This window comes from Gallinula chloropus, assembly GCF_964237585.1.
Source record: "Gallinula chloropus genome assembly, chromosome: 9".
Taxonomy (NCBI): domain Eukaryota; kingdom Metazoa; phylum Chordata; class Aves; order Gruiformes; family Rallidae; genus Gallinula; species Gallinula chloropus.
In genome coordinates this window covers 2,349,152-2,377,017 of record NC_140094.1, presented here as the reverse complement: position 1 = coordinate 2,377,017, position 27,866 = coordinate 2,349,152, and the positions used below count along the sequence as shown (strand labels likewise).

Sequence of the window (27,866 nt, the reverse complement as noted above, 5' to 3'; positions counted from 1 at the left end):
ATGTATTATATTTGGAGAGGGTGCATGTGGCGGTGGGGGGGGGATGGTGGGGGGGGGGTGGTGGTGGTTTCATCTCTCTGGTGACTCTCTGGTGGGTGTGAAAGCAGAGCCTCCGAACCAGCTGCTCCCCGAGCACAGGCTCGCTCTGCCTTGGCAGCGGTGGCGTTTGCTACGCCCTGTCCCATGGCGCAGGGCTTGGGGAGGCTCAAGGGGGGGCACACACAGCCTGAGCGGGGAGGATGGGGGTACCCGGCCGGAGGAGGCTGCGTGGGTGTGCTCGCGCGCCCGTTTTCCTGTGCGCGGGTGCTCCGGCTGCCTCCCGCGCGCAGACACGTGCTGCCTGACTCAGTCGCACGTCTGCTGTTTTTAGAGGCGGCCATCTAACACCCTGCCTCGCTCAGCGAAAAAGGGGAGGGAGATGCTCTGCTTCCCCTCCAAAACCCGCCCTCCCGCCCAGCCAGCCCAAAACTGAATCCCCTGTGCTCAGGAGTAGCCGTGGGGCTGTTGTGGTGAGAGGCCTGGACACATGGAGGTCTCTGCCTTCAGCCCTTGGGGTCTGCCATCCACACCTGCCCTCCCTCCCAGAGCAGAGCACCCCGGAGCACCTTAGGGTGCCCCCAGCACCATGGCTGCATCCAAGCAGATGACGGCGGGTGACGTGAAGGTGGTGACGCTGCAGCAAGGCGAGCTGGGGATGGAGACAGGCATCCTGCCCACCCCTCCAGCCTCACTTCCTCCCACCCTCACAAGGAGCATGAGCAGGGCTCATGCAGAGGTTCGGGGTGCTGCAGCTAAGCACCCTGTCTGCCCAGGGGATGATGCTTTTGGGGGCAAATACCGCTGCTTTGCCCCAACCCCACGGGGTCTGCGCCACGTCGCGGGTGACAGCAGAGACAGAGAGAGGGGAGCCAGACAAGGCGAGAGGGAAACCATTGCTCCCCACCTTCGTTAGCTTTAACTAACGAGCTGTTTATAGAAGCGACATGACACCTGCTTTCCTCTTTATAAATTCAATAATTTATGAAAGGTATTAAAGGGAAGCCAGCCTCCCGGATAAAGCCCGCGATGCGTGCACTCTGGGTATTAGCCAGACGGGACAATGAGCCACACTCGGATAACACGTGAAGATATTTACCCTCTCCCTCTATAAATTATTAAGGGGCTTTTTGCACATAATTACACGAGCTTTTATGTTTCTACACTCCCTGCTTTTAATCCTTTTTGGAAAGGCGCCAGTCACTTATGACAGGAGCAAGCAGCCAGTGGTTACAGCTGGGTTTGGGATGGCCGGGGATGAAGGAGATGCGGGAGAAGGGCACCGGCGTGAGCTCACCCTGACTCTGGGATGGGGCTGACCCCCCGCATGCTGCTGTGGGGATGGGAAATTGAGTCCTAGGGGAGACAGGGATGGGGGTTTAGCTCCAGCACTCATCCTCCTCGGCGTGGGTTCACGGAGGTGGCCATGGGAAAGCGCGAAGCGGGCTCCAGTGTTTTAATTGCTCTCCAACCGTGCGTGTAAATCAATGATACGCAGGTGTAATTGGGCGTGCAAATGTCACTGGGCGGCTGTTTACATGGGCAGCGTGCATTCGGGGAGCATGTGTGTGTGCAAAGAAACACCCAATAACCATCGCGCCGCTTCCCAGGGTGTCCAGGTGCTGGGTCTGCCACCGTGACTTCTCCAGCTCTGGCCTTGGGAAGCAGAGCTCCATCCATACCCCGCCCAGCCTCCGACACAGCCCGGCTTCCTGCCCCACTCCCCAGCATCGCATTCCCTGCACTGGGCAGGCCAGTCTCTGCCTGGAGCACCAGGCAGGGCCCAAACCTCTTTCAGATATTAAGGCAAGGAGCCCGTTTGAACCCCTCTGGGCACCCTGACCCCTTTCCGCTGGCTGCTGAGCACCTGTGAGTCAGCCCCAGCGGGACATCTCCCAACACTGCCTTCCCATCCTCCTCATCCTCCTCATCCAACGCAGGCATTTGACACAACTCTCCTGTCCTCGGCACTCACCACCATCCCTGGGCCCTCTCTCCTTTGTGAAAAGCTCTTTAATCATTGTCCTTTGTCCCGCCGCGCTCCTGTTCTCCTCTTCTTACGCCGAGCTGTTAAAAAGCCATCGCTGTCGTAACTTCCGTGTCCCAGAAATGATCTTTCATCTCCTGGACGCAGGCTACAATAGGCGCCACGATGCCTGATATTATTAGTTGCCCCTGTGTGTGTGTCAGGGAGCTCAAGGCTTTGATGGAGCCACTTTCCCACAGCCCTCCTTGGCGCAGCGCAGCGGGGCCACTCGCCATCTTGAGCCAGGCTGGCACTGGGACACGTGGCCTGACGCTGACATCAGCGCGTTTCATGGCGCAGCCCAATTCCTCCGCCCGGAGCTTGAGCGTGATGGGGAGGTGGTAGAGACCTAGTGAGGCGACGCGCTCCCTGGAGTGTCAGCAGAGGCCCTGTAGGGATTTGGGATGGGCGAGGCATGAGCGCTGCATCTCCTACCTCCGGCCGTGCATTGGTTGAGCAGAGCTGCCTGGCGATGGGTTCAGCCATATGCCAGCTGCTGGGGTCAGTGGGGGGGTGCAGCATCCCAGTGGTACCTGGGGACGGCAATGGGGTTGCCCTCGGGGGCACACGTCGATGGGGACATCACATGGACCCCACCACGGCTGTCCCAAGGGGGTGGGAGAAGGGTTCCTGGTATGATCCCTCCTTCTGCTCCGAATCAACGGGCTGACTGGGGCAGGGAGCCCTGGAGGCAGCACAGAGAGAAGCCATGATGATGATAACGATCCCCAGTTTCACTCCGGAGCAGCCGTACAGCGCAGAAGTTGGACTCCCTCCAGCCGGTAATGAGAAGCCACTGGACTGACTCAGCCTGCTGTGAGGAGGCACCAGTACACAGCCAGATGGCCGTGGGGATGGGGGAGCGGGAATATCCTGCGTTGCCCCTTCAGCCCACTCCTCCCCCCCCACACACACCCTGAAATGTCACCACCTCCAAGGAAGAAAGCACAGCATGCACGATTCCAGGGCATGTTTCTCCCCAGAGCGCACAGGAAGGGATCTGTCCTGGGAAGCAGGTCCTGTCCTGGGGATCAGGTCACATCCCAGGGAGCAGGTTTTGTCCTGGGGAGCAGCTCCCGTTGTGGGGAGCAGGTCCTATCCTGGGGTGCAGCTCCTGTCCTGGGGAGTAGGTTCTGTCCTGGGGAGCCGGTCCCATCCTAGGGAACAGGTCCTGTCCTGGGGAGCAGGTTCAGTCCTGGGGAGCAGGTCCTGTCCTGGGGAGCAGGCCTTGTCGCCTGCCTGTCCATCCCCATCCTGAGCAGCCAGGCTGCCTTCTCCAGGGACTGGTGTGTACTGGGAGGGATCGAGGAGCCAGTTGCCGGCCATGGAACCCTCCAGGGTGGGCGCAGAGCCTCCCTCTGCCCTTGCTGACAAAGGGAAGGAGGGGCTGGAGGGGCAGGCGGCTGATCCGGCGTTCCCAGCTCTGATGCTGGCAGCACTTCAAGGTGTGGTACATCTTATCCTAGCCTGGCATTTGCAAGGATTTTCTCAGCTCAGCTTGTTACTGAGGGGGGAGAAAGAAGGGGGGGGAAGTGTGAAAAATCTGAAAGAAAAGGAACTATAATAATAACAGGAGTAATTAAAATCCATCTCCCTCCTGCCAGCTCAGCCCTTTCCCAACCTTTTGTGGGATCCCTGGCCACGTGCACTGAAAACCAAGAGAGATGCTGCCAGGGAACATCAGAGCGTGTCCCAGCTAACGGCATTGGGGGGACAGGTCTGGTCCCCACTGCCTGGGTGGGGGCTCGGTGCCTCGTGCAGGTGCCACCTCTCGGAGCAGGGATAAGCTCTTCCCTCCTGCCGACAGAAGGGAACCATCTGCCGCAGCCCGTTGTCATCTGAGGATGGCAGTGGCAAAGAGCTGGAGCATCTGTCTGAGGGATGAGCCCCCCACAGATGGACACCCAAATGTTCTTGCTGCTCCCTGCAGGTTTTAAAGAGGAAAATGTTCCCTTGATGGCTTGTGACCGGGGCTGCTCTCCGCAGTGTCCTCCACAGCCCCGGGGCTACACGAAGTCAGGATGGGAGAGTCACCAGGACTCCCCTCATTTTGGGACACTCCATGCTACCAGAAGGAGGGGGACCTGGTTGGAGTGGGTCTTCCCAGCTGGAGTTGTTCTCCCCAGCACTGGGAGGCCAGTAGAGGTGATGGGGAGAGGGAGAAGCAGTATGTCCACTGCCAAGCCAGAAGCTGCAGGTGGGTGCCGGTGGACACAGGGGAGGGCAGTACGGACAGTGAGGTTTGGGTGCTGCAGCACCTTGGGGACCCTGACCCTGAGCTTCCCCTCACCTGCACTTTGAACATCCCTCCACAGAAGTAGCACCCCCCAGAAGGGTACCACCCAGTTACCCAGCTGATTTGCCCAAGGCATCCTTGGTGCTGCCGGGGTGAGGAAGGGAGTGTTGCCCTTAAGGTGGGGTGAAAGGTTTTGGAGGGAAAGGAAAGCCCAGTGCCGTGTAGGAAATCTCAGGGAGGCGAGGTGCAATGGCTCCCCCTGAAATCTGGCACCAGGGGTAAGGGCTGTCATGCTCCTTGCTTTCCTCTGCGCTCCCTGTCCTCTCTATCGCTGCGGACCGAAACACCCCAGCAGAGCACACCGGGGCCGTGCTGCCCTCGCCTCTCCCGCTGCGCCGCTTCCCTCCCTCCGCCCACCCGAGCCCCACATCACCTGCCGGGGCTGCACAAGATGCAGGTTTGGCACCAGCCTTTTCCCTCGGCGGGTATCGCCTTAGCCCAGGGGCTCGCCTCTCCTTGCGCCCGCCGTGCCATGACCCCCATCCCGTGCCGCTCACCGCGAGTGGGAACAACCGTGGGAGACGAGGTGGGAAAGATGGTCTTGGAAGGCCCCCTGCTTCCAGGCGGCGTATAGCATCGCTCTGATACGGCCACCAGCGCCGCTCGCTTGCGCCGGCGCTCGCCGTGTCTGCGCGATAGGGCTGAGGAGAAATTCCCCTCTCTCCCACCACACAATGCCAGGGATTATTCTGGAGTGGTGCTATCGAGTACACGGTGCCCTGCACTTTAGCGGGGCTTTAACTGCGGACAGGGGCGTGGAAGCATTAAAAAACAACCACCACCATCCCCCGGCACCCAGAGCTCTTAGCCTGTCTTTTGTCCTCTGCTCATGTTTTGGTGGGTTTTTTTCTCCTTCCCTGGCCTCATTCCGATCGCTGCCTTTGTCTGTGTTTGTGAAGTGCTGTTAACATCGATGGCATCGCTGAAATAGCTGGAATAATAAGAGGCATCGATCTGCGCTGAGTAAAGGGCTGAGGACCACTGAGAGGGGCCAGGCTGAATTTCCTTGAAGTCAGGAGCAGAGCACACACATGTGCTCCCCCATCCACCCTCCATCACCACCCCCACCCATCGTGTTTCTTTGCCCAAGCCCACACGTGATGGGCACCCACCCTCCTACCCCAAGCCAGGGGTCTGTGCCCATGGGAGGAGAGGGGGAGTGGGCAGGGGTGCTGGGCAGGAGTGATTCAGCCAGCAAGCTCCTTACAGTGCCTACCCTTCATTTATCCCTGCTCCTGTCCCATGGCTGGGCTGAACAGGAGGATAACGGGCTCCACCATGGGCTCCGGGAAGGCAGCAGCCTCTGTCCAAGCATGGAGCGGGGCTCGTTAGCCTGCTGCCATGAGCTGGGGACAGCCGCTGGGCTCCGGTGCTCTGTGGCTGGCAGGCATGGGCACTTGGCCTGGCTCCGGCAGGCTGCCCTCTGGCCTCCCCACAGGATAGGGGGGTTGTGTGGGAGAGGGAGGGGATGCCATCGCATTGGAAGGGCCTGGAGCGAGCACAGAGCTCCACTTTCATGGGAAGGGAGGCCTGCCCAGAGGGATGCTCTTCATGGGAATCTCCACCCCAGGGCTTGCTTAAATGGCTGATGGAGGAAGGCCAAGCCAGCGTCTTCCTCAAAAGCTCCCACTGGCTGAAAGAGAAGACTCATGGGACCCAGAGCAGGGACTCCTGCAGAGCCCCAACCCGTGCCAACGCAGAGGGCCCTGGCGCAGCCGCCTCGGATCCGCCTTGGCCCGCGGCCGGCCACGGTGCAGGGACGGCTGGGTAGGGTCAGGACTGAGCAGGAAGCGTCTCAGGAGAGCCCTGCCGAGAGGAAGCAGGAGGGGAAAGTGCACATTAGAAGCAAAGTTTTGTGTCCATTACTGCCAGAGAAATCAGGCTCCGCTGGAAGAGCCAGCGCCGGGCAAATCTGCTAATGCTGCTCGATAAATCAGTGTCCATTATGGAAGGGGGGTGAACAGTGGGCAGCTGCTCGGGAAGTCACGCACTTAGTCCCGAACAAGATGCCACCAGTTCAGCATGCTGAGGGGGCCTTTGGGGTCACCAGGTCCCACCTCACCCATCCAGAGCTCTTGCAGCCCCTTCCCTCTCATGTGCCGGGGGTGGGGGAGGTGTGTGTGGGGGGGGCAGTGAAAAAAGCGATGCAAAACGCGTTTCAGAGATAGCTGCTGTAGGATGGAGCACCCCCAAATCCCCAGGGTACAACCCTTCACCTTCCCTCTGCTCGAGAAAGGTTGGGTGCTGAAGGAAGGGCGAGGATTTGGGGTGGGGGACGGGACACGGGGACACTGCCGGCGCCCCATCTGCCCCCCGCCGGATCGCGGGGGTCTGCCGGTGTCCGAACCCATCCTCAAAAAAGCACCGCTCCCCCCGCTGCCCGCGGGGAAGGGGGACGCTGCTCCCGCACCCCCCTCCCGCACCCGGTTCTCTCGCCGCGGTGGAGCGGGGGAGGCGGCGGCGGCGGGAGGAGGAGGAGGGGACTGGCCGCCGCTGCCGCCGCCGCTCCCGTCCCCGCTCCGCGCACCGCCCCGCGCCCGCCGGCGGCTCCTCCCGGAGGGGAGGCGGGGGCCGGAGCGGCGGCGGCGGCTCCCAGCCCAGCCCAGCCCAGCCCAGCCCAGCCCGGCCCGGCCCGGCCCCGCCGCGGCAGACCCGGCCCGGCGGCAGCGGGCGTGCGGAGCCGGGGCCGTGCCAGCCCAGCCCGGTGCGGGCGATGCCGCCGCCGCCGCCCCGCAGCTCCGCCGCCCGCCGCCCGGAGGGTGCGGAGGGGACGCAGCCGGTCGCCGCTCGTCCTTAAGGGCGGCCCCGGAGCGGCCCCGTGCCCGGCCCGGCCCTCCTCCGGGCTCGGGGCTGGCGCGGGGGGGGTGTGGGGGGGTGGTGGTGGTGTTGGGGGGGGTGGGGGGCGGCTCGGACCCGGGAGCGCCGCCGCCGCCTTTTCGTGCTGTCGCTGCGGAGAGGGGGAGCTGCGTTACTGCAGGTGGAGGTTTTGGCGGAGGGGGTGGGGGCCGGGGGAGATGCCATTTCTGACCGAAGGAGATCGCCGGCGAGAATGAGATGCAGGTAAGCGAGACGGGGATGCTGGAGCTTGAGGGGGAGGGGGGTGACGGGGGACCGGGGCTGGCGGGGCGGTGAGGGGGTAGCTGGGACGGGGGGGCTGTCCGTCCCCCCCCCGGGCCGGACCCACCGGTGCCCCCGGGCCGGACCCGCTCCGGTGCTCGGGGGCGCCGGGCTGGGAACTTCGTGCGTGCACCGGCGCTGGAGGGGGGTTGGGGGGGGCGCGGGGGTGCGTGTGTGTGCGTGTGCCGACGGTGTAGGGGGTGCGCCGCGCCCCGGGATGCGGGTCCGGGTGGCGGCGAGCGGTGCGGACAGCACGGGGAGGGGAGCGACAGCGGGGGCTGCTCGCCGTGGGGCGGGGGATGGATGCCGTGTGCCCCCCGGCCCTGCTTGTCCGCCGGCCAGCCCCCTCCGGCGCTGATCCTGCCGCCTCCACCACCCTGCCCTGCTCTGCCCGGCCGTTCCCGCAGCCCCTGGGCAGCCCCTGCAGGAACCCACAGCTCGCAGCCAGGCGGGGCCGGGGTGCGGGGCCGGGGTTCCGGCCGCCCGGGGCTGCCTCGCCCAGCGCAGGGCTGGGGCTCGGCGGTGCTGAGGGGAGCGGGCAGCTGCATCCTGATGCGGGAGCTCTCTTCTCCCTCCTCCTCCTTCTCCCGGTAGTGCCCTCAGACGAGTTAGCCGCTCCGGAGCAGATTATATATTCAGACAGGGTATGTCCGGGACAGCGCTGCCTGACAGGGCTGGGGGGGTACCCGGGGGATCCGAGGGGAGGAATCGGCCCTCTCGCCCGTCCCCGAGGCAGACACACCAAGGGTTAAATGCAGGTGGGAGAGAGCTCACCAGCCCTGAGGGACCAGGAGCCGTTGGGGGGGGTGGGTGTATTTATCAGGGCGGGGGCTCATCTCTCCATCACCCCCCCAACCTGGAGACAGGTACTGCCGGCTGGGGTGATCCCTCAGGCTCCCGGGGGGGGGGGGGGGGGAGAAACACACTCTGGGAGTGCTTCAGGGTCCCCCTTCACCTGGACTCAGCCCGACGCAGAGCAGCAAGCCCAGAGAACTGGCGATGCTGGGGAGGGTCAGGCTGCCAGCGTGGGCTCAGCCCTCGGCTTGCACCCAGCAGGAAGAAGAAGGGGTTAACATCGGAGGGGCTTGGCACAGCAGCTGGGATTGCAAGGATACCCCAGAGCCCAAGCCCTCGCCGGGCTGAGCCGTTGCTTGTTGCTCTCTGACACCGTGTGTCGGTTCTCGGATTTTTCACCTTGCGCCTCGGGTGTATAAATAGCCCGAGCCGGGGGCAGAGGCATCGGTTCGCGTCAGGTGCCGGAGGTGCCACCTCTGAGAAGAAATAGGGCTGTCGGTTGGTGCCGCCAAAGTGGTTTGCACTGGGAGGGAGGGAAGGAGGGACAGCGGGTGAGCGTGGGCACCGGTGGGAGCAGGCGGCCTCGCCGCGGGCGCGTTGCTGGCTGCCGAAGCCAAGGCTGTGCTGCCGCGCTTTGCCTGTCGCCAGCCCAGCTACCGCCCGAGCCCTCGCCATCCGCGGTCCTTGCCCAGCAAACGCCCTTTCCAGCAAGTAACTCTGCCCTGTGATGCTCCCCGGGGTCTCAGCCCATGGCGGGAGCGTGGGGCAGAGCAGTTCAGGCGTTCCCGGGAGCAGCCCTGCTCCGGAGAGCTGCTCCTTCTCCCTTCTCCCTTCTCCCTCCATCTCCCCTTCCTCTGCACCGCCTACCGCAGCCCTGCTCCGAAATGCTATCCCTTCCACATCCCTGTCCCAGCCCTGCCGCCAGCCTTAACCCTCTCCTCGCTGCTCCGCCGCTTGCGGCAGCCCTGACCTGACCTTCACGCCTGCCGGAGACGGCCCTGGAGCACCGGCGTGCCCGTGCCTCCAGCCAGCACTGCCGCCACGGGGGCTGCATGGATGCTGCCCAGCCCATCCCCACACCGGGGGCGGCTATCCCAGTCCCACGCCGGCACCACGGCCCAAACCTCTGTTCGACCCCCTTTCCTCCGTGCCCGTTCCCCCAGGGTTCAAGAGCGCACCTTAGCCTCTTGCAGAGGGCCTGGCAAGACCCTCTGCCTGTCCCAGGGACCACGGAGCTGAGGGGCAGCCCCGCTCAGCCCTCTGCAGGGCTGAGGCTTGATGAGAGGAGAAGCTTGGGCTGGCCGTGCCTTCTCCCCTGCTCCTCCTGGCTCCTTCCCCCAGCACCTTGGCTCCGCAGCAGAATGCCACGGGGGAGGGAGAGGTGGGTGGTCCCTGAAGCTCTTGGCCAGGCAGAGGGAGAAACGTGTCCCCTGGATAAAGCCTCAGCATCTCCTTCCAGGCGCGCAGGGGCAGTTCCCCCCACAGCCAGTCCCTTCCACCCCATCCATCCCCAGAGCCTGCCGCTCCGGGGATGGCAGCAATGTCCCCCGTGGGGACTTGGCAGGTCACTGGGTGGCAGGAGGGGAGCTTGGGCAGCCCCAGCGCTTCACCCAGGCTCCGGCTGGGATGTGGCTGGAGGAGATGGTGGAGCTGAGTGTACGGCACCTGGGGAAGAGTCAGCTTTTCCAAGCCTTTTTTTTTTTGTTGGTGGAGGGATTAATTACAAAACGAACGGTTCTACGTCTGGAATACAGTACTGAGCTGCAGTTACTCTACACTTACAACGTAATTACTCTGCGATACCTCTAATTACCACTGTTTCGTATCACTGGAAGGTTAACAGCATGACTGAACGCCTTAGTCCTTTCGGTTCCTCGTTAATACAGTCGCGGTAACGATGCCGAAGTTTATCCTGTGTGATGTATGTAGCAAGTATAAAATCCCCAAATTTCCGAGGCTTTTACTTCGGGGGTGGATATAAATCACTTAATTCCCCCCACCGCAGGTTTTAGCCTAATTACCGTGTAATTAACGGTGGCTGAACTACCAGGCACGACCCAAAACTGCCGGGGATTCACACACCCGTCGGGTGGCTGGGCAGTGCTGGGCCATGCAGGCTGGGAACCAGCTCCCCTCTGCTCCCTGCTTACACCCAGAGACATGGGAAGGGAGTGGTGTTGATCCTGGCGTGAGCCAAGGAACGGCTTTCGGTGGGAAAAGAGCCAGCACAGCTCGCTGGGTAGCGGGGAAGGCTGGGATGAGAGAGGAGAGGGCTGCGGATGCTTAACTCAAATCAAACAAGCCAAGGGAAATAAAGGGAGAAAGCAGCTGAAGGCCACGGCCTCAATTTCCTTCCCAGTCAGGTGGTTCCCCCCCTTCTCTCTCTCTCCCCGTCCGGGGGAGTAAAAATTGGAGCTGGCGGAGGGAGGAAACCGGCTGCACCGGGAGGGATCCGGTGCCTTTGCCACGTGTGCCAGGTCCCTGTGACCCCGGCTGAGGACACGTCCTACTAACAGCCGCTTTGGGGGGACCCCTCTTGTGCCTTTGGGACAGGGTGAGGGCACACATGAATTGTCACCTCGACCCCAGCAATAGAACCAGCGCCGATAAATGCCACAGCGGGGCCTCATCACCTCGTGCCATGACTCTCCTAGGCTCCAGAGGAGGACCTGAGTGTCCTGCTCAGAGGCCCAAAAGCTTTGCCTGTGTTCCTTGTCTCAGGGCTGAGGTGTCCCCGAGCCCTGCCGGGTGGGCAGGAGGGTCCCCACAGGGATGAGGGGACAGGGTGCCGGGGTGCTGGGTCTCCTGACAGCATCCGAGTGACGCCACTCAAATGGCCAGTTCCCTGCTGGGGCTGGGCCAATGCCCTGTCTTGGGGGGACGGGCTGCCCACTGCTCCTTTGGGGATGCACCGCTGAGCATCCCGCCCCTGCTGCTGTGGGTTGCTGCTGTGGGGGTTTCCCTAGGTGCTGCCACCCCGAAAAACCCTGCTCCCCTGGCAGCCTTTTCTCCCCCATCACCCCACGCTGCTCTTAATTACCTCAGTAGGGCTTACAATTGTTATAATTATTATTATTTTTAATTTTTTTTTTGTCATTTCCATTCCATTTCTTCATCAGAACACAAACCCATTAAATATCGCTCCTGTAATTACGGTTAATTTCATAACCAGCACCTTAATTGGATTGGTCTCCGATGGGGAATTCTCGTAGGAGGGAGAAGCAGAAATATTTTGACGTGATCTATTCTTCCAGCCCTTTGTTTGGATTGGAGATGTCAAGTGGGAGTCGGGAAACAACCGATTCAGAGACCTCGGAGGCATCCTGGGGGTGGGCGGGCACAGGCTGAGCGCTCGTCTTACCCTCCACACCCAGCGTGGGGGCAAACCTCTCTCCCTCTGGCACCTGATCCCCCTCAACCCTTTGGACTGGGTGGGGGGGGTGCAGTTGTAGAGAGCCAAATTGATGTAGTCTAACCCAAAAATGGGAGGAGGGAGGGCACAGTGGCTTGGTTCAGACATGGATCCGCTGGCATGTGGCTCATGTGTTGAGGCTTGGGTAGAGAGAGTGATCAGCCGTGCTTTAAGTGAGCATAGGGTGCTGGAGCCAGGGGAAGGATGGGAATTAGGGCCACGGTGATGAGAGGCATGGAAAACCTCCTTGCCTGGCCCATCCATGCTGGGGAAGCAGCCCGGCACAGCTCTGCAAGCTCCCAGCAGGTGGGATGCCACCACTGGGAGCTCAGGGATGTTGTGCTGGGAAGTGGGAAGGCCGGGACCCAATTGCACCCATCCCTGAGCCCAGAGAGGGCCACTGGCCCCTCCAGCAACCCTGTGACCCGGCTATTTTGGCTCTGTTGCCAAGTTGTGCAGGGACCATGGTGACCCCTCACCAGGCAGCTGGGGCTGTGCCATGCACCGGCCGGCCCACGGAGCCGGCAGGCCGCGTATCGTGCTGTCGCTTTGGGCTTGAGCTACGATTTGCTCCGGGGAACACTGGAATTGTGCTGCCATTAGGGGGCTGCCATTAAACTGGCTTGTGCTCAGCCTGTTTATCCTTTCCAATGGGAAGTGGGATGGGAGCTGAATCCAAATGGAAACCCCGGCCTTGTGGTTCCCATTTAATTCCTACGCTCCTGCTCCAGCTGCTTCCCAGCTGTGGGATGGTGCTGCACCTCCCAGGCCATGTTCCCAAAGCACCCTGGGCTCAGATTTGTTGGGGCGCAGCACCCGCAACCAGCGCTGGCTCGGCTCAAGGATTGGGAAATCAGTGTCCTGGATTTCATGGAGTTGCCTTCTCCTCTTGACCAGCATCGCTTACCTTGTCCTTCTTGCCTGGGAGGGCTCGTTGTACAGCCCCTGTTCCCATGGGACACATATCCATGGGGCTGGCAGCACCCAGAGCACAAACCCTGGCCAAGCCACATCCTGCAGCACCAACCCATCCACAGGGATCGGGTTGGGAAGGGCCAGCAAGGTGGTGACCCTGCATCCCAGGACAGTGGTGGGGATTTGGGGGGAGCAGGCACTGCCCAGCTCCGTGGGAACGGCCGGCTGGAGGACGTGGCTTAGCACAGTTTGTTTTTATCTCATCTATTTTATTGTTGAATGAAACAATAACAGCAAATATGGGCCCTGAAGACAAGCCATAAATAATGCAAAAATCAAACAAGCGAGGAAGGGGAGGGGGAAGGAAGAATTAGATCCGTAAAAGCAGCACAGAGAGCGCCCGGCTGGGGAGAGGGATCCACTCTCTGCCTTTGCCATCGCTCAGCACTTGTTTTGGCTCCTTTTTTCCTCCACATCTCTCCTCCTGGAAATTCCTGTGGCGCTGGATTCGTTATTACGCGAACCAAAGTTAATAATAACTGGGAGAGGGGTGGGGAAGGGGAGAGAGAGGAAGATCGGTCTCATGGGATGGCGTTGGGAAAGGAAATGGATGTAGAGGACCGGCACTTGCAGTGCCCCTGCCCAAGCCTGGTACACAGCTTTGCCCCACATCCACAGGAAAGGACAGATCCACAGTGTGATTGATGGTGGAACGGCACAGCATGGCATGGCATGGCATGGCATGGCATGGCATGGCACAACACAGCATGGCATGGCATGGCACAGCATGACATGGCACAACACAGCATGGCACACGTGTCCCATGCAGCACGTCCCACTGGAAGTGATGCCCTCAGTCCTGCAAAGCCATGGGACACTTTTGGACAGAACCTGACAGCTGGAGGGGACACCATGTCCCCAGGCAGTGGGGAGCAGCTTGTCTTGGTGCCCTGAGAGTGGGTGACCCCAAATTGGGGGCTGAGCAGTGGCTCAGCCTGGCAGGACCTGCCCCCCACCCCCCCACTGCTGGGACACTGGTCTCTGTGCCTGGGGAGCAGGAAGGCACTGGTCACGGGACCGGCCATCGAGACAGGCCATCTGCATCTGGCCTGGAGGGACTGTGGCTGCAGGGGTGACTTTGGACCAGCCACTTTTATGCTGGGTCAGGCGGCAGCCGGCCCCTCAGCGCACAGCACGGGGTTCAGCACAGGCACCGTGCAGCTGAGCTCTGGCTGATTCAGCATGTGGAGCCGGCAGCACCAGGATCTCTTGGAGCTGGTGGGCAGGATGCCCATGCCATGCCCTGTCCTCCAGCCCTACCTCTGCTGCCCCGTGCCATGCCGGGAGGGGAAGGTGGTTTTTGCTCCCTGCAGGAGTGGGATGGTGGCCCCAGGCTCGGGGACAGCCATGTCCTGTGGTGTGGGGATGCCATCGCAATGCCGTCGTGACCCTGGCTGCTCTCCCAGAAGACACTTGTCGCACAGACCTTTCTTTCACCTTCCTGGTGCAAATGTTTCCATGGCCCAAAGGAAAGCCTGGGGTTTTTCCATCCCCATCTGCAGAGCCCTTCATGCCGTGCCAAGGCCTCCTCCACCCATCGCTGAGCCGGGTGCCTTCGGGTGAGCACCCTAAAACGCCCTGGTTGCCCAGTCCCGTATCCACAGAGACAGGAATCCCAAAGACATTTGTTGAAATAAAGGAAGGAAAAGGAGGGGCCCCCGTTCAGCTACTCAGAGCGCATCCTTCCCAGCCCTCATCCTTCCATCCTCCTGCCTGAAATGTCTCCAGTGCCAGGAGTCCCCACCCTTGGGAGACAGACAGAGCTTCCGCCAGCCAACGCAGCTCCTCCACTCTCTTGTCTCCCAAGGAAATAAAACCCGGCCTCCTCCCTCCTCGCTGGACATGGGAAGTGTCGGCAGTGGTGGGCTGGCCCGCGCATCCCGGCCACCTCATCCGATGGGAAGGGGAGCACGACTGGCTCCGAGCCCGAGCTCCACGGTGCGCTGCACCCTTCCACTCCTCATTTATCTCTTGCTGGCTCAGGGCTTTACAGCCCCCCCAGCATCCACAGCTGCCTTTGCAATTACTTATTGATCACTCGGCAGGATGTTTTCTTTGCTGATGGGGCACTGGAGCATGTGCAGCCAGAGAGAGAGAGAGAAGAGATGTTAAAAGCGAAGGGGCAGAGGTGTGAGGAGGGTGAGCGGCACTGGCCCAGATGTGAGCCCAGCAAGAAACAGCCTCAGCAAAAACCAAACCCCACCTCCTCACAGCTTCAGCATCTTGCAGAAACGACCTGGGGTGCGGGGGTGGGGGGGGTGGGGTTTCTCCTTCCCATCACCCTGCTGCATTGTCCCGACCTCAGCTCTTCTTCCCCCCCACCCCATGCATCCCTTTCCCCTTTTTCAGCTTTTCTGGCCTGTTGGCTTGGCGCTTCCCAGCCAGAACCCCCACGGTTGGATGGGGAAGAGCCCCTTGCCACGAGGAAACGCCTTCGCTGGGCGTTATCTAGTGCTGGGAAGGGGTTTGCATCTTAAATCCTTCTTGGTGCTGTGGCCCCGGAGCAGCTGCCAGAGCAGATCAGGTTGCTGCACACCTATTCCGGGCTCCAGCCCTGCAGCAGCTGAAAGCAGATCCTTCAGAAGGCCGAGCACAAGCTCCTGGCCTGAGAGTCCTTCCTTCAAGGGGGGGGGTGAGGGGCAGCCAATTCCCCCCATCTCCCAAAATGAGGCACAGCTGAGGGGGTCCCTCTGTTTCTCCTCGCTTTTGCCCTCTTGTGCTGGGGCGGGGGGCTCTGCAGCAGCCTGTTTTCACCCCCCTTCATTAACAGCCTGGCCGCTAATGAAGGCCCAGAGGAAATGCAGCAGCTGCTCACCACAGCCTAGGCCAGCCCCAGGCCTCCAGCTGTTGCCCACCAGCCAGGCCCAGCACCTCGATCTAAGTGTGGGCTTCAGGCCTTTGGAAAACAGGCCCTGAGGTCTCCTCCACCCATCCCTGGGCATCCCCAGGCCTGGTGGGGAAAAGAGGAGGAGGAGGGAGCAGGTGCGGGGAGGAGGAAGGTGGGAGAAAGCAAAAGGGCCTGTAAATGCGTGCTGGCCATGGAGAGAGGCGAAGGGAAAGGGGGGGGGGTGATGGAGAGAGGAGGAAATGGGCATGAACGTGTTTGGCAAATTAAAGCCTCTCCCTTTGTTTTGCTGCTTTGCAGATAGCTACAGGAACACTTAGTGCAGAGCCCGGGGTCTGGATAAGCAACTCTTTTAGCAGCAGGAAAGGTTGTTAAATATTTATTTGTAAACCTGGAGTCTTTATCTCTAAAACGTAGTCAAGTTCAATAAAATTTGATTTAGCTGGAGCAGCTTAGAGGAGACAAGAGCACCGACTCCGGGAGCTGGGTCTGGGCGGCTTCACATGAAACCATCAGACCAGGGTGGGGTGAGGGGGTGTGAGCCCCTGGCCAACCCACACCCATACCAGTATCCCCACCACAGCCTGGCGGGGCTGCTGGGCTCGGGCTCATTCCTGTGCATCCCACAGCTCCATGGAAAGGTTGGCTATTTGCAGGGATAGATGGGGTGGGGGATGCGCTCCCCTGGCCCCCAAAGCACTGCAGCTCACCCACCCCACCCCATCCCCACCCCCTCCCTGGGATATGGCTTTGCCCTAAATTGCCTGTTGTCGTTTGATGCTCTGGAAAGCATCTGGTTCAAGGGTGAACGTCTCCCGTGCTGTAATTTATGGCTGCCAGGTGGGGGTGAGCGCTGACTCGGGGATTTGTGCCGCTTGCTGTCAGCATGGCGGATCGCTTGGCGCGGCACAGAACCGGCCCCCGACTGATGGGCACCCCGTGGGGCGGTGAGCAGGGCATGGCCGGGTGACAGCGGTGACAGCAGAGGGCACGGCCAGGCCTGCTGCCCGTTCCTCATGCCGGGAGAGCGGCCGCGGCCCCCGGGGCTGAGCCTGGGCTTTGTTTTCCTCCCGTGGTGCCAGGGCAGCCCGTGCCCATCACAACGGAGCGACTCCCATGTGTGTCAGCCGATCCTGGGCTGCATCTGCAGGCACAGGCCTGGAATAGCATCCTGCCTCCCAGCACCGATCCCGGGCGCAGATGCTCAGCAGGTCCCGCACCCAATCTGCACCTCTCGGGCAAAGCCTGGCAGCTTCCCCGGGGACGGCGTTGTGCTTTGGACCCCTTTGGTCCCCAAGGCAGCGTGGGGATGAGGATGGGGTCAGTGGATGCCGTGGCTCTGGGCAAGAGTTTTGCTGTGGTTTGCTCATTGCCGAAAGGCGCCGGGTCCGGCAGCTGCTCCTTTCTCATCGATTCTTTTTTTAACGTGAGACATGAGAAGCGCGGCCGTGCCAGAGGGCCGCAGCTCTCCCTGTGTGCGTCACGGCCGGGTGGCCTCATCCTGCCCAGCACCTCACACTGGGGACATGGCTGGGCACCCTGGAGAGGTGGAGCTTTTGTCTCAGCCTCTTCCCAGACAGCAACTTCTGAGAGCAGCCACTGCCCGGTCCCCAGTGTCCCCCCCAAGCTCAGCCCAGGTTCCTGCAGCAGGCACGGCCAGCCCTAACTTTGGGCTGAGCTTTGCCAGACTGGTGTGAGGCCGGCCACCATGGCAGAGGGATGCGGGATGCTCACGGTGAATCCTCTACATCCTTTTTAGAGGGGCACCTCTGACCCTTCCACCCGCCTCACCTCGAAGCATGAACAGCCCTCTCGCCAACGGCCGGAGGTAAATGGGAACCAGAAGTGATTTAAAGCTCATCTTAGCCCAGAATTTTTCAGCTTATTCATTGTCTTTCTCCCAGAGCTCTTCCGTGACTCCGGCTATTAAGATTACGGATGTTTTTTGTCAGGGATTGTATTTATCAGGGATTTAAATTTAGCTGAGAACTAATAACACGCGAGGTGTGTCTAGACTTTAATTCTCCGCAAGTGGGCTTATCTCCGCTTTAACGCCAGGCAGATTTCGCTCCGCTCATCCATCATTTCCCCCCCCTTATATTTTCGCCATCGCCGCCTCCATCCCTCCCCACCAGCTCCCACTGCTGCGGGACCAAGTGCGTTATGGGCGCCATCCCCCTTCCCCTTGGAGGGGAGGCAGAATTGGGAAGGAGCGGAGTGATACGGGGAGCCACGTGTGGGGCTCGGCACAGAACGTGGCCAAAGCAAGGCAGCTGGCTGCCCGACGCCCTAATGAGCCAAAGTCTTTCCCAACTGCAGTCTAATTAAGCCTCTCCGATCGCGTTGTGTTTCGCACGTGGTGCTTTGGTGGCCTTCTCAGCACGGGAACTGGGTTGTGAGGAACACTGGCCGAGGGACATGGTAAACACCGGCACCAACGGCACCTCACAGGCAGGACAGGGGGTGCTGGGGGGGGAGGTGGTGGTGGGGAACCCACTGGCAGCTCGGATCCGGTACACTGTGCCTGACAGCCGTGGTGCCATCCCAGCCCCAGCACGTCCCAGCAGCGGTAGCAGCACCCCCACCTCTATTTGTACCAGAGTCGATGACATGGGGGGTGGTGAACTGCAAATACACAGCGAATGGCTTGGTGCAGCCTGGCCCAGGAGAACCCACTGGAAGTGGTTCCTCAGGGACTAGGACAGGCTGGGGCTGGCAGGAGAGGTGTGTGGGATCAGCTCCTGACCAATCTACCATCCTTCCTGCAAAGAAATGTTGAGTAATTCTGGGGGGAAACAAACACTATGCTGGGGTGATATATCCAGGTGAAACAATGACCTCGAACAGGGGCGGTGGAAGTGACACCTGGGCTGTGTACCAGAGCTGTACAGAGTGCCGGGGCGGGGAGAAATGCAGAGTGATGGATACAAATGGAGTATAAACAGCATTAGGGGAAGCACCTCCACGGGGCCTATGCTTAACACTAGCAGTGTAGTGGGGTGGCTCAGCTGCAATGGTAGTACCGTTCCATACCTTGGAACAGGGAAATAGAGGCAGCGTGACGGTGAGCGTTGGCTCCCGCTTGTCAACAGACCAGGGCAGAACCCCCGAGGGGGGTCTCCCAGCACCCCCAAGGGAGGCAGGAGGAGCCTGGGGCTTTCCCAGCTGAGACCAGGCAGCCCCCCCATAGCACCGCTGGATCTCACCTCAGGCTACAGCTCTGTAGCCACGCTGCCCTGTGATGTATCCTAGCCTGGGCAGGCACAACAGGAGGCAAAGGACAATGCTGGGGAGGGGGGACATGTACAACACGAGACCCCTGCGGCGCGATGAGGAAGGGAACGTGTCCCCACAGAGCTCTCACCCCGCTGCCAGCCCGACCCCAAGCGGGGTTCCCCTGGATGCTCGGGCCTGCACTCAGCTCCTCCGCGTTTGCAAAGCAGCTTTTATATTCAGGCTCCATCTACGGGGAACTGAATAATTTCACGAGCTTAAAATAGGCTGGAGATAGATGTGTTTAGTATTAATTCCCTTTTTTTTTCCCCTCCCTTGAAGAAGCCGAGGCAGTGAGCGCTGTCTGACACACATTCCTCAAGGCTTTCCACTCACAGTCTGCACACGTCCAATCAGCCAGTGGAAAAAGTTGGGGAGGGGGGTTGGGGAGGAGAGATGGAGCTCATAGCTGGATTTCAGCTGGGAAATAAGAACCTCAGCTCTGCCTCGGCGGTGCCCGGTGCTGGAACAGCAACTCTGTCGGGAGGGTGAACCGTTTGCTGCGGTGGTGCCTGCTGCTTGTTCACATCCACCTTGGTCTTTGTCTCCTCCCCCCCCACTCCCCTTTTTCTGTGTTCCCTGCAGGTGAGAGATAGGATGGTAGCTGGGGAGGCGAGTATGCGCAGCCCAATCCTGGCCTGCTGGCAGCCGATTCTCCTCCTGATGCTGGGATCCATCCTGTCCGGCTCTGCCACGGGCTGCCCCCCGCGCTGCGAGTGCTCTGCCCAGGAGCGCGCCGTGCTGTGCCACCGGAAGCGATTCATGGTCGTGCCAGAGGGGATCCCAACCGAGACCAGGCTGCTGGATTTGGGCAAGAACCGCATCAAGACGCTCAACCAGGATGAATTTGCCAACTACCCTCACCTGGAGGAGCTGGAGCTGAACGAGAACATTATCAGTGCCATTGAACCTGGGGCTTTCAACAACCTCTTCAACCTCAGGACGCTGGGGCTCAGGAGTAACAGACTCAAGCTGATCCCCTTGGGGGTGTTTACCGGACTCAGCAACCTTACCAAGCTGGACATTAGCGAGAACAAAATTGTGATCCTCCTAGACTACATGTTCCAGGACTTGTACAACCTGAAGTCTCTGGAGGTGGGGGACAACGACCTTGTCTACATCTCCCACCGGGCCTTCAGCGGGCTCAACAGCCTTGAGCAGCTGACCCTGGAGAAATGCAACCTGACCTCCATCCCCACGGAGGCCCTGTCTCACCTTCATGGCTTGATTGTGCTGCGGCTGCGCCATCTGAACATCAACACCATCCGGGATTACTCCTTCAAGAGGCTGTACCGGCTCAAGGTCCTCGAGATCTCACACTGGCCCTACCTGGATACCATGACGTCCAACTGCCTCTACGGGCTGAACCTGACCTCCTTGTCCATCACCCACTGCAACCTGACGTCCATCCCGTACGTGTCAGTGAGGCACTTGGTTTACCTCCGCTTCCTGAACCTGTCCTACAACCCCATTGTCACCATCGAGGGCTCCATGCTCCATGACCTGCTCAGGCTGCAGGAGATCCAGCTGGTGGGAGGGCAGCTCACCACGGTCGAGCCCTTCGCATTCCGTGGCCTCAATTACCTGCGCATCCTGAACGTGTCAGGGAATTTGCTGACCACCCTGGAGGAGTCAGCCTTCCACTCGGTGGGCAACCTGGAGACGCTCATCCTCGACAACAACCCCCTGGCCTGCGACTGTCGGCTGCTTTGGGTTTTCCGGCGGCGATGGAGGTTGAACTTCAACAAGCAGCAGCCCACCTGCTCCACCCCCGAGTTCGTCCAGGGCAAGGAGTTCAAAGACTTCCCCGACGTCCTCCTGCCCAACTACTTCACCTGCCGCCGAGCGCGGATACGGGACCGCAAACCTCAGCAGATCTTCGTGGACGAAGGCCACACCGTCCACTTTGTCTGCCGGGCAGATGGGGACCCGCCCCCCGCCATCATGTGGCTCTCCCCCCGGAAGCACCTCATCTCTACCAAAACCAACGGGCGGCTCACTGTCTTCCCTGACGGCACGCTGGAGGTGCGCTACGCCCAGATCCAGGACAACGGCACCTACCTATGCATCGCCAGCAACGCGGGTGGCAACGACACCATGCTGGCCCACCTGCACGTGCGCAGCTACTCCCCAGACTGGCCCCACCAGCCCAACAAGACCTTCGCGTTCATCTCCAACCAGCCCAACGAGAGCGATGCCAACAGCACGCGCGCCACCGTGCCTTTCCCCTTTGACATCAAGACTCTCATCATCGCCACCACCATGGGCTTCATTTCCTTCCTGGGCGTCGTGCTCTTCTGTCTGGTGCTCCTCTTCCTGTGGAGCCGGGGGAAAGGCAACACCAAGCACAACATAGAAATCGAGTACGTGCCGCGCAAATCCGACGCAGGCATCAGCTCCGCCGACGCGCCGCGCAAGTTCAACATGAAAATGATTTGACCAGGCGGCGATTTGCAAATAATAACGGCGGTGTTTTCTCTTTTTTTTTTTTTAAATAAATTTACAAAAATGAACAAATAATTAAAAAAAATTAATAATTAAAAAAACAAACAAACGTTGCTACAAACATACCGACCTCTCTCCTTCCACCGTGCCCTCCGTCCCTGTCCGAACCCACCTCACCCGCACCGTCACCACCTCTTTTCTCCTCCTCCTCTTCTTCTTTATACCAGGAAACCATTCAGCCGATGTCTTCAGGACTCCTGTGTTTGTAAGGACTTTGTCTGATGGACTTTGGTGTCAGATAGAACTCTGAGAGGGAAAAACAACGGAGGGGGTGGGGCGGGTGGGGTGGGTTACAAAAAAGAAAAAAAAAAGGAAGAAAAGAGAAATAAAATCAATAAAAAGTTACGAACTTTCTTCTGTAACTTTGATTTCAATAATTATGGATTTTTATGAAAACTTGAAATAATAAAAAAAACCCTATTTCCTATAGATAGTTGGAATGCAAAATCTTGACTTCTTGATCTGTCCAGTTCTGTATCTCTGGTGAGCGCCCGCTCGCTATCCCACCACAGAGGCATTTTCCCACCGCCTCCCTAGGAACAGCCCCAGGGGCAGGTTGGCGCTCTCCCCTGCCCCGAAAATCCCTTCCCATGGCATCTTACCTCCCCACTAGCAGCAGCACCAAGAAGAGTGGTGGCTGATTTTTTCCGGCCACTGGTTCCCTGCCGTCAGTCCAATGGGGGCTGAGCCCCTGTCCAATGGCCGGTTGTTCCTGCAGGACACTCTCACCGTGATTTTTGGGATATGACTGCTGACCACCAGCCTCATGAGCACCTTCAGGCATGTCCAAAGGAATTCCATGTCTGAGTTTGCAGGAGCCCTCGTCTTGAAAAGAGTAAGAAAACATGAGGAGTTTTCTAAACACACACACACAGAGTTGGAACTGGAGAGATGGGAGATGGTGTGCCTATCACCGCAGTGTCTGGTCACCGGGCAGTGTCATCCCTTTGTTCATCTCCGGCAGGTCCAGGAGGTTTGTATTACCTTGAGGAGGAAAACTGGCCACCGTGTGGGAGAGGGGGGGGATTCAGCCTGGGATTCAGCCTGCCCAGAGACCAGACGTCAGCGAGACGTGGCACAGGCTGCACAAAGCCTCAGCATCAAGGTGTCCTATGGCAAATGAGTTAAACTCATTTAGAGTGAAGCTAAAAGCCTATGGGCCCTTTCCTGGGAGAAACAGGGCTTGGGGCCCATGGCACATCCCCAGTGATGCGGGCACCAAAGGTTTTTAGAAGCAGCCGGGTGCTCCCCGGTTGCCGGCATTGCACCAGCAATCGGTTTCCTGGTGGCATTTCTGAGGTGGACGAGCCGAGCTTTCCGTGCTTGGTTTATGAAGCACTTCAGGAGCCTTCAGGGATCAAAGTCACTACAAGATGATTAAAAAAAAATTAAGCAGTGGGAACCTGGAGTGCCCATGGGGGAAAAAAAAACCACTCCTTTGCCAGCTCCCCCCACTGAGCAAGTGTTTCACCAACAGATCTAGGGAGCCCGCACCTGAAACTGCAACCAGCAACACACCAGCCAAAAGCAGGGATGTGTGTTTGGCACTGCCTGCGCTGCAGGGACTCCCTTGGGAGACACAGGGATGCTCAGAGGCCTCCACCCTCCGGATGAAGGCGAAGAAGCTGAGAAAGCAGCACGTTAGGTGCCGAAATCGTGGGCTGAGCCTTTGCTGCCAGGACTGACAACAGCCTGGTCAGAGAGGTGAGGCATTGAGGGCAGCGGTGGGGCGGTTCTCCATGTGCCTGCACACCTATTAACACCAGCAATCTGAAAGAGCTTCTTAATTGACTCCCCTTCTCCTTTTTTAGGGCTGCAATTAAAAGAGCTAATTCAACAAAATAATCGTAATTACCGATAGCCAACAAGGTATTTGCAGCACGCGGCAGCCCAGCAATCAAAGGGAGGAATCGAGCCTTTCACTGCTGAAAAAGAAGCTTTAAGGAAGAAAAGAAGAGGGGAAATAATTACTTCTTTTCTGCATGCCACCCATGGAGGGGGAAATCCACCAGCGTAGGATGTTTCCCAGCCCAGGACCACCCAGACCCACACATGCCCCCAGACCCACTTCGAAAGCCACATTGCCCACCCTGCATCTCAGCTCAGCAGTTTTCATGGCTGGTCAGGATGGGGAAAGAAATAAAAAAAACCCAAAACCCTAAAGAATAAACTCTTTTTCTCTCCTTTGCTGGAGTTTGAATTGTGTTTCTGCTGTGGTTTAATGAGGGGTTGGGGTTCCAGCAGTGCTCCTCAGGTAACCTGGGGGTGTACGTGTCAGAGCCCGACAGGATGTCTCGCTTGTGGGGTTTCTTTACTAAGGATAAATTAACAAAAACATACTTAATAAAGCAGCTTAAATCACTCAGATGAGGTGTGTTTGGGGCAGGGAGGGGAGGCTGCCTCTCAACCACCACTTACCTTCCTGCTTCCAAGACCGACGGGAGCGCCGTGGGGATCTCTGACTGGCACTGTCAGTTGGGATGCAGTGGGAGCCCAGATTGGAGACTGGCACCTTTGCCTGCACAAAGAGAGGAGAGAGGGGTGGAGTCACCCTGCACCCCGCAGGACCCCGCCCCCAGCTTTCTGCCCTCACGACCCTCTCCGCACTGCCCTCCCCAATTTCCACCAGCCCTTATCACACTTAATTCCCCTCCTCCTCTCACTAACTGCCCTCCTTTTCTTATCTCTGCTTCAGAGGACATTTTTTCCACTCTCCCTTTTTTCTTCCTTATCGCTCGCTCCGTTTTTTTCTCTTTTTTTAGAAAAACAAATACTTTCTGCCTCCTGCACTTCTCTCTCGCTCTCCTGCCACAGCTGCGCTTCCCACGGCCCCCTCTGTGCACACACGCTTCCCCCTTTCCACCTCTGCCTCCCTCCAACTCTGCCTCCCTCCATCTCTCTGCCTCCCTCCTCCCTGGCAGCATCCCATCCCGCTCCCTCAGTGGGGATGATGGAAACACCTCAGGGCTTCACCTCTGCTTCTCCTTTCTCCCTTTCCATCCCTCTCTTCCCGCAACCCTCCCGCCTCACTGTCCCCTTTCCCATGTCCCTGCAGCCATCCGGCTTGGGTGCAGATGTTGTGGTCTCATCCCATCCCACTGGGTTGTTTTTGCAGGGCAAAAAGCTTTTGGGGGGCCTTGGGGAGCAGGGCTGCTCCCCACCTCCCTTGGCCCTGCTGTGGGCACACCCAGCTCCTCCAGGAAAGCCAAAAACAGGGGCCCTTGGCTTTCCTCTCCTTCTCCCGGGTCTGTATCTGCATGGTTATGATAGATTTACCGTGATTCTATCGGTTTCTGATTAAAAGCCATAAATTTCACTAGGCTTTTTTCTTCTTTTCCATAATCCGCAGGATTCGAGGCAATCAAATTTTAACTGGGAAGCAGGGGCTGTGCAGTTAGGTCCCAGTGTAATAGGGGACGGTTCATTTGCCAATGTGCCCCCATTACCAGGGGGTGCTAAAGAAATATTGTCCTCTGAGATGGTTTTTTTCCCCTCAATTCCTTTTAAAACAACATCCGCAGTGGAGCCAAGGATCTGAGGAACCATCCAAACCTCCATCAAAAGGCAGTGCCCCCCCCTAACCCTGCCACCACAGTCTGATCCCACCCTGAGGTTTCCTTGCAGGCTCAGGAGGGTGATGAGGGTCTCACAGGGTAGGGGGGACGACACACCAGCTTTTGTGGGTCCCCACAAGCTCCTTTGCCTCAGCTCTCCATCACCAGGCAGCGGGTAGCTCCAGCCCCTCCGGAGATTTCATCATGTGCCTGTTACGATCCAGGTAATAAGACATTTCATTCAAATGAGCAAATTTATTCCGGTGGCACTTTAATAACAAAATCAATAAAACTACACTTCCCAGCAGGGCTTTATCATATGCTAAACCCACGGCATATTGCCTGGATCTGCTAAATTCCCTCCCTGAAATAAAGCGCGAGGTTTAGAAGACAGATGACACCATTTGCGGCGCTGGGAGGATAATACCCTCATAAATCCGCGGCCACCTGAGCACTTTGGGCTTGTCACACGCCGCGCTCGATGGCCTCTGGGAACATCCCAACGACGGAGCGAACAGCAAGGAGACCTTCGTGCTCCCCAGGCTCACAGCGCAGACACAGGGAGCGCAGGATTGGAGGCACCCAGTGTGGTGGGAAGTGGGCCTGTGATGCTCAAGAGAGCGACCACGTTACGCGGGAGCACCGCGGAGCCGCTGATGGGTGCGTGTTAGCTTAGTGGGTGAGCGTTACCTTAGGGGAGGCGGGTCTCTGTGGAAGGACCAACCACTCCGTGCGGTGCAGGCCTGGCTGGGCTCTCCCAGCAGAGCTCCTTGGTGTCACCAACCTAAGAAAGAGATGGGACAGTCAGGAAACAATGCTGGAGATCCTGTGGCACCCCAGGACAAGCAGCCGCGCAAGGAAGCACCCGTGGAAGAGGAGAGTTGCTGCCCTGCCCTGCGCACTCCTCCAGGCAGGATCCCACCCCCCGAGCCCTGTGGGTGCTCTCCCATTCCTCTCATTCCCTCCCCACCTTGCCATCCCCCTTAATTACCGCTTCGTCGCTGGTCTCCGTACCGTTACGCTCCAGCACCTCGCCTGACACGAGATTATGGCTCTTCCCTCCTCCATCATCCTTCCCAGACCATCATCCATCAGCTCTCCAAACCCTGCCCCGCTCCCAGCCGCTCCCCGTCTGCCAGCCAGCCTTCTCCCACCAGCTCTCTCTCCTCCTCCTCCTTGTCCCTCCAGCTCATGCTTCCCTATCAGTGTTCCCCAGCCTTGAGTGCCGCAAAACTAATTAGCTCACTACAAAGATTGAGGAATAATTAGGGACTCCACTGAAAGCATGAAACTAGGGCATCTTGCCTTAAATAAACACGGGGAAGCGCCTCTCCGCTCCGCTGCCGGCCTGCGATCGCTTCAGTCAGATGATTCCAGGACTCGCCATCCCTCGGATCCGGCTCCAGGTGTGTTCACCAGAGGGACCTCCTCACAAATGGACCATCCTGTGTGAGAGTGGTGAGGGGCTGGAACAGGCTGCCCAGAGAGGGGGTGGGTGCCCCGTCCCTGGAGGTGTCCAAGGCCAGGTTGGATGGGGCCCTGGGCAACCTTGTGTAGATCCAGGCTGGAGATTGGTGGCCCTGCCTGTGGCAGGGGGTTGGAGCTCTATGATCCTTGGGGTCCCTTCCAACCCAGACCAGTCTGTGATTCTATGATTTTATGATCCCGGGGACTCTAGGCTTAGGCTTGCTGCAGTGTCCTGGTGCCGCGCAGGGTTCCCTCTAAACCCACATTCTCCCCAGGGATACCCCCATCCATCCCAGCTTGGCATGAGGCGCTGCTGAGCCCACCGCTCGCCCATCTCCCTGGTGCTGCCACCATTCCTCTTCCAGCCCCCATCTGTGCCTGCATGTCACTTCCTAATGGCATTTAATAACAACCTGACACCCAGCCCCTGTGTCTCACTCCAGTGGCCGCGCCACCAGCCCAGCCAATGTCCCCAGACCTGAGGAAGGTGGGAGGGAAGCGTTGCTTTGAGCCCTTTGGAAGAACCACCCAGCTCCAACTCCTGCTGAGCATCCATTCCTGTCCTCACCCCATCCTTGCCCACGGTGAGGAGGGCTGGTGGCCACCATGGGAAGGGACAAGTTCCCATCTTGGATCGACTGGTGAAGGACTTTATGGAGACTACAGTGCTTAGCACAAGGCCGTTGCTTCAGCACTAGGTCCATGGTGCTGGCTGTGCCAAGGAAAGCAAACGTAAACCTAACCCTCACCCAGCAGCTCCTCAGCAGCCTGGAGGCGGGATGGGGTTGGCTGTCCATTGCCCACACAAGTTCCCTTGCCATGGCTGAGGACACAAGCTTGGGGAAGATGAAAAGGTTCAGGGAGAGGTGCTGTACCCCAAGAAGGGCCAGCCCAGGACCCAGCAGCCACTGCCTCCTCCGGGAGGTGGATTGCACCCAGCCCCGGCCCTGCCTTTTCTTTCTCCATTCTCTTTCCCAGGGCTCACAAGCATTGACGAGCGTTCAGGACAGAAACCAGGACTGAGGGCTCCAAATGCCTTTGTCTAACAGCCTTCCCCTTTTCCAGGGCAGCTCACCCCCCCGTTGCCTCCTGCTCTGGAGTCTGCGGCACTGGCACCTCCCCAGAAGCTATCTGAGGAGATGGGCAGGGCTGGGATCCACACAGAACCAGGGCTGTCTCCTGCCACAGATGGATGCTTAAGGTAGCCAAGGGACACATCGCTATCCCGTGAGCTGGTCTTGTCTTCCAAACACACGCCGAATCAGTGTTCAAGATCTCTGCCTCCAAACTCTCTCTCTGATAAAACTAATCATGGGCTGAAATTACAGATAAATACCTGATATTAAAAGAAGGGTTTGAAAAGGAGGAAAGGGGTAGTTTAACAGGGCTCATTTTCACTGCTTCTCTTTATCCCACCTCTCGGACTAGTGAAATGCAGAACTTTGTCCTGGCAGCTCTCCTTTCTTTCCAAGGTGGCTTCTATGAACGTTTCCCCAGGTTCCTTTACCAGCTCTGCCATCGCCAGTAGTATTAGCACAGCAGCCACGGTGTCCCTGGCTGGGGTC

The 27,866-nt window shown here is 59.1% G+C and overlaps 1 protein-coding gene across 2 annotated transcripts; it reads left to right on the top strand.

Annotated features, from left to right (window-relative positions):
* The first annotated feature begins 7,378 nt into the window (after positions 1-7,378).
* LINGO1 (leucine rich repeat and Ig domain containing 1) lies at positions 7,379-21,699 on the top strand. 2 transcript variants are annotated; one of them, XM_084268348.1, is made up of 2 exons: positions 7,379-7,418; positions 19,361-21,699. In XM_084268348.1, exons 1-2 carry the CDS (start codon positions 7,413-7,415, stop codon positions 21,212-21,214), a joined length of 1,860 nt encoding a protein of 619 aa, XP_084124474.1. In that variant the 5' UTR covers positions 7,379-7,412; the 3' UTR covers positions 21,215-21,699. The 2 variants fall into 2 exon arrangements, with proteins under 2 accessions (XP_084124474.1, XP_084124475.1); XM_084268349.1 differs by lacking the exon at positions 7,379-7,418 and adding an exon at positions 8,115-8,119.
* Positions 21,700-27,866: the final 6,167 nt, after the last annotated feature.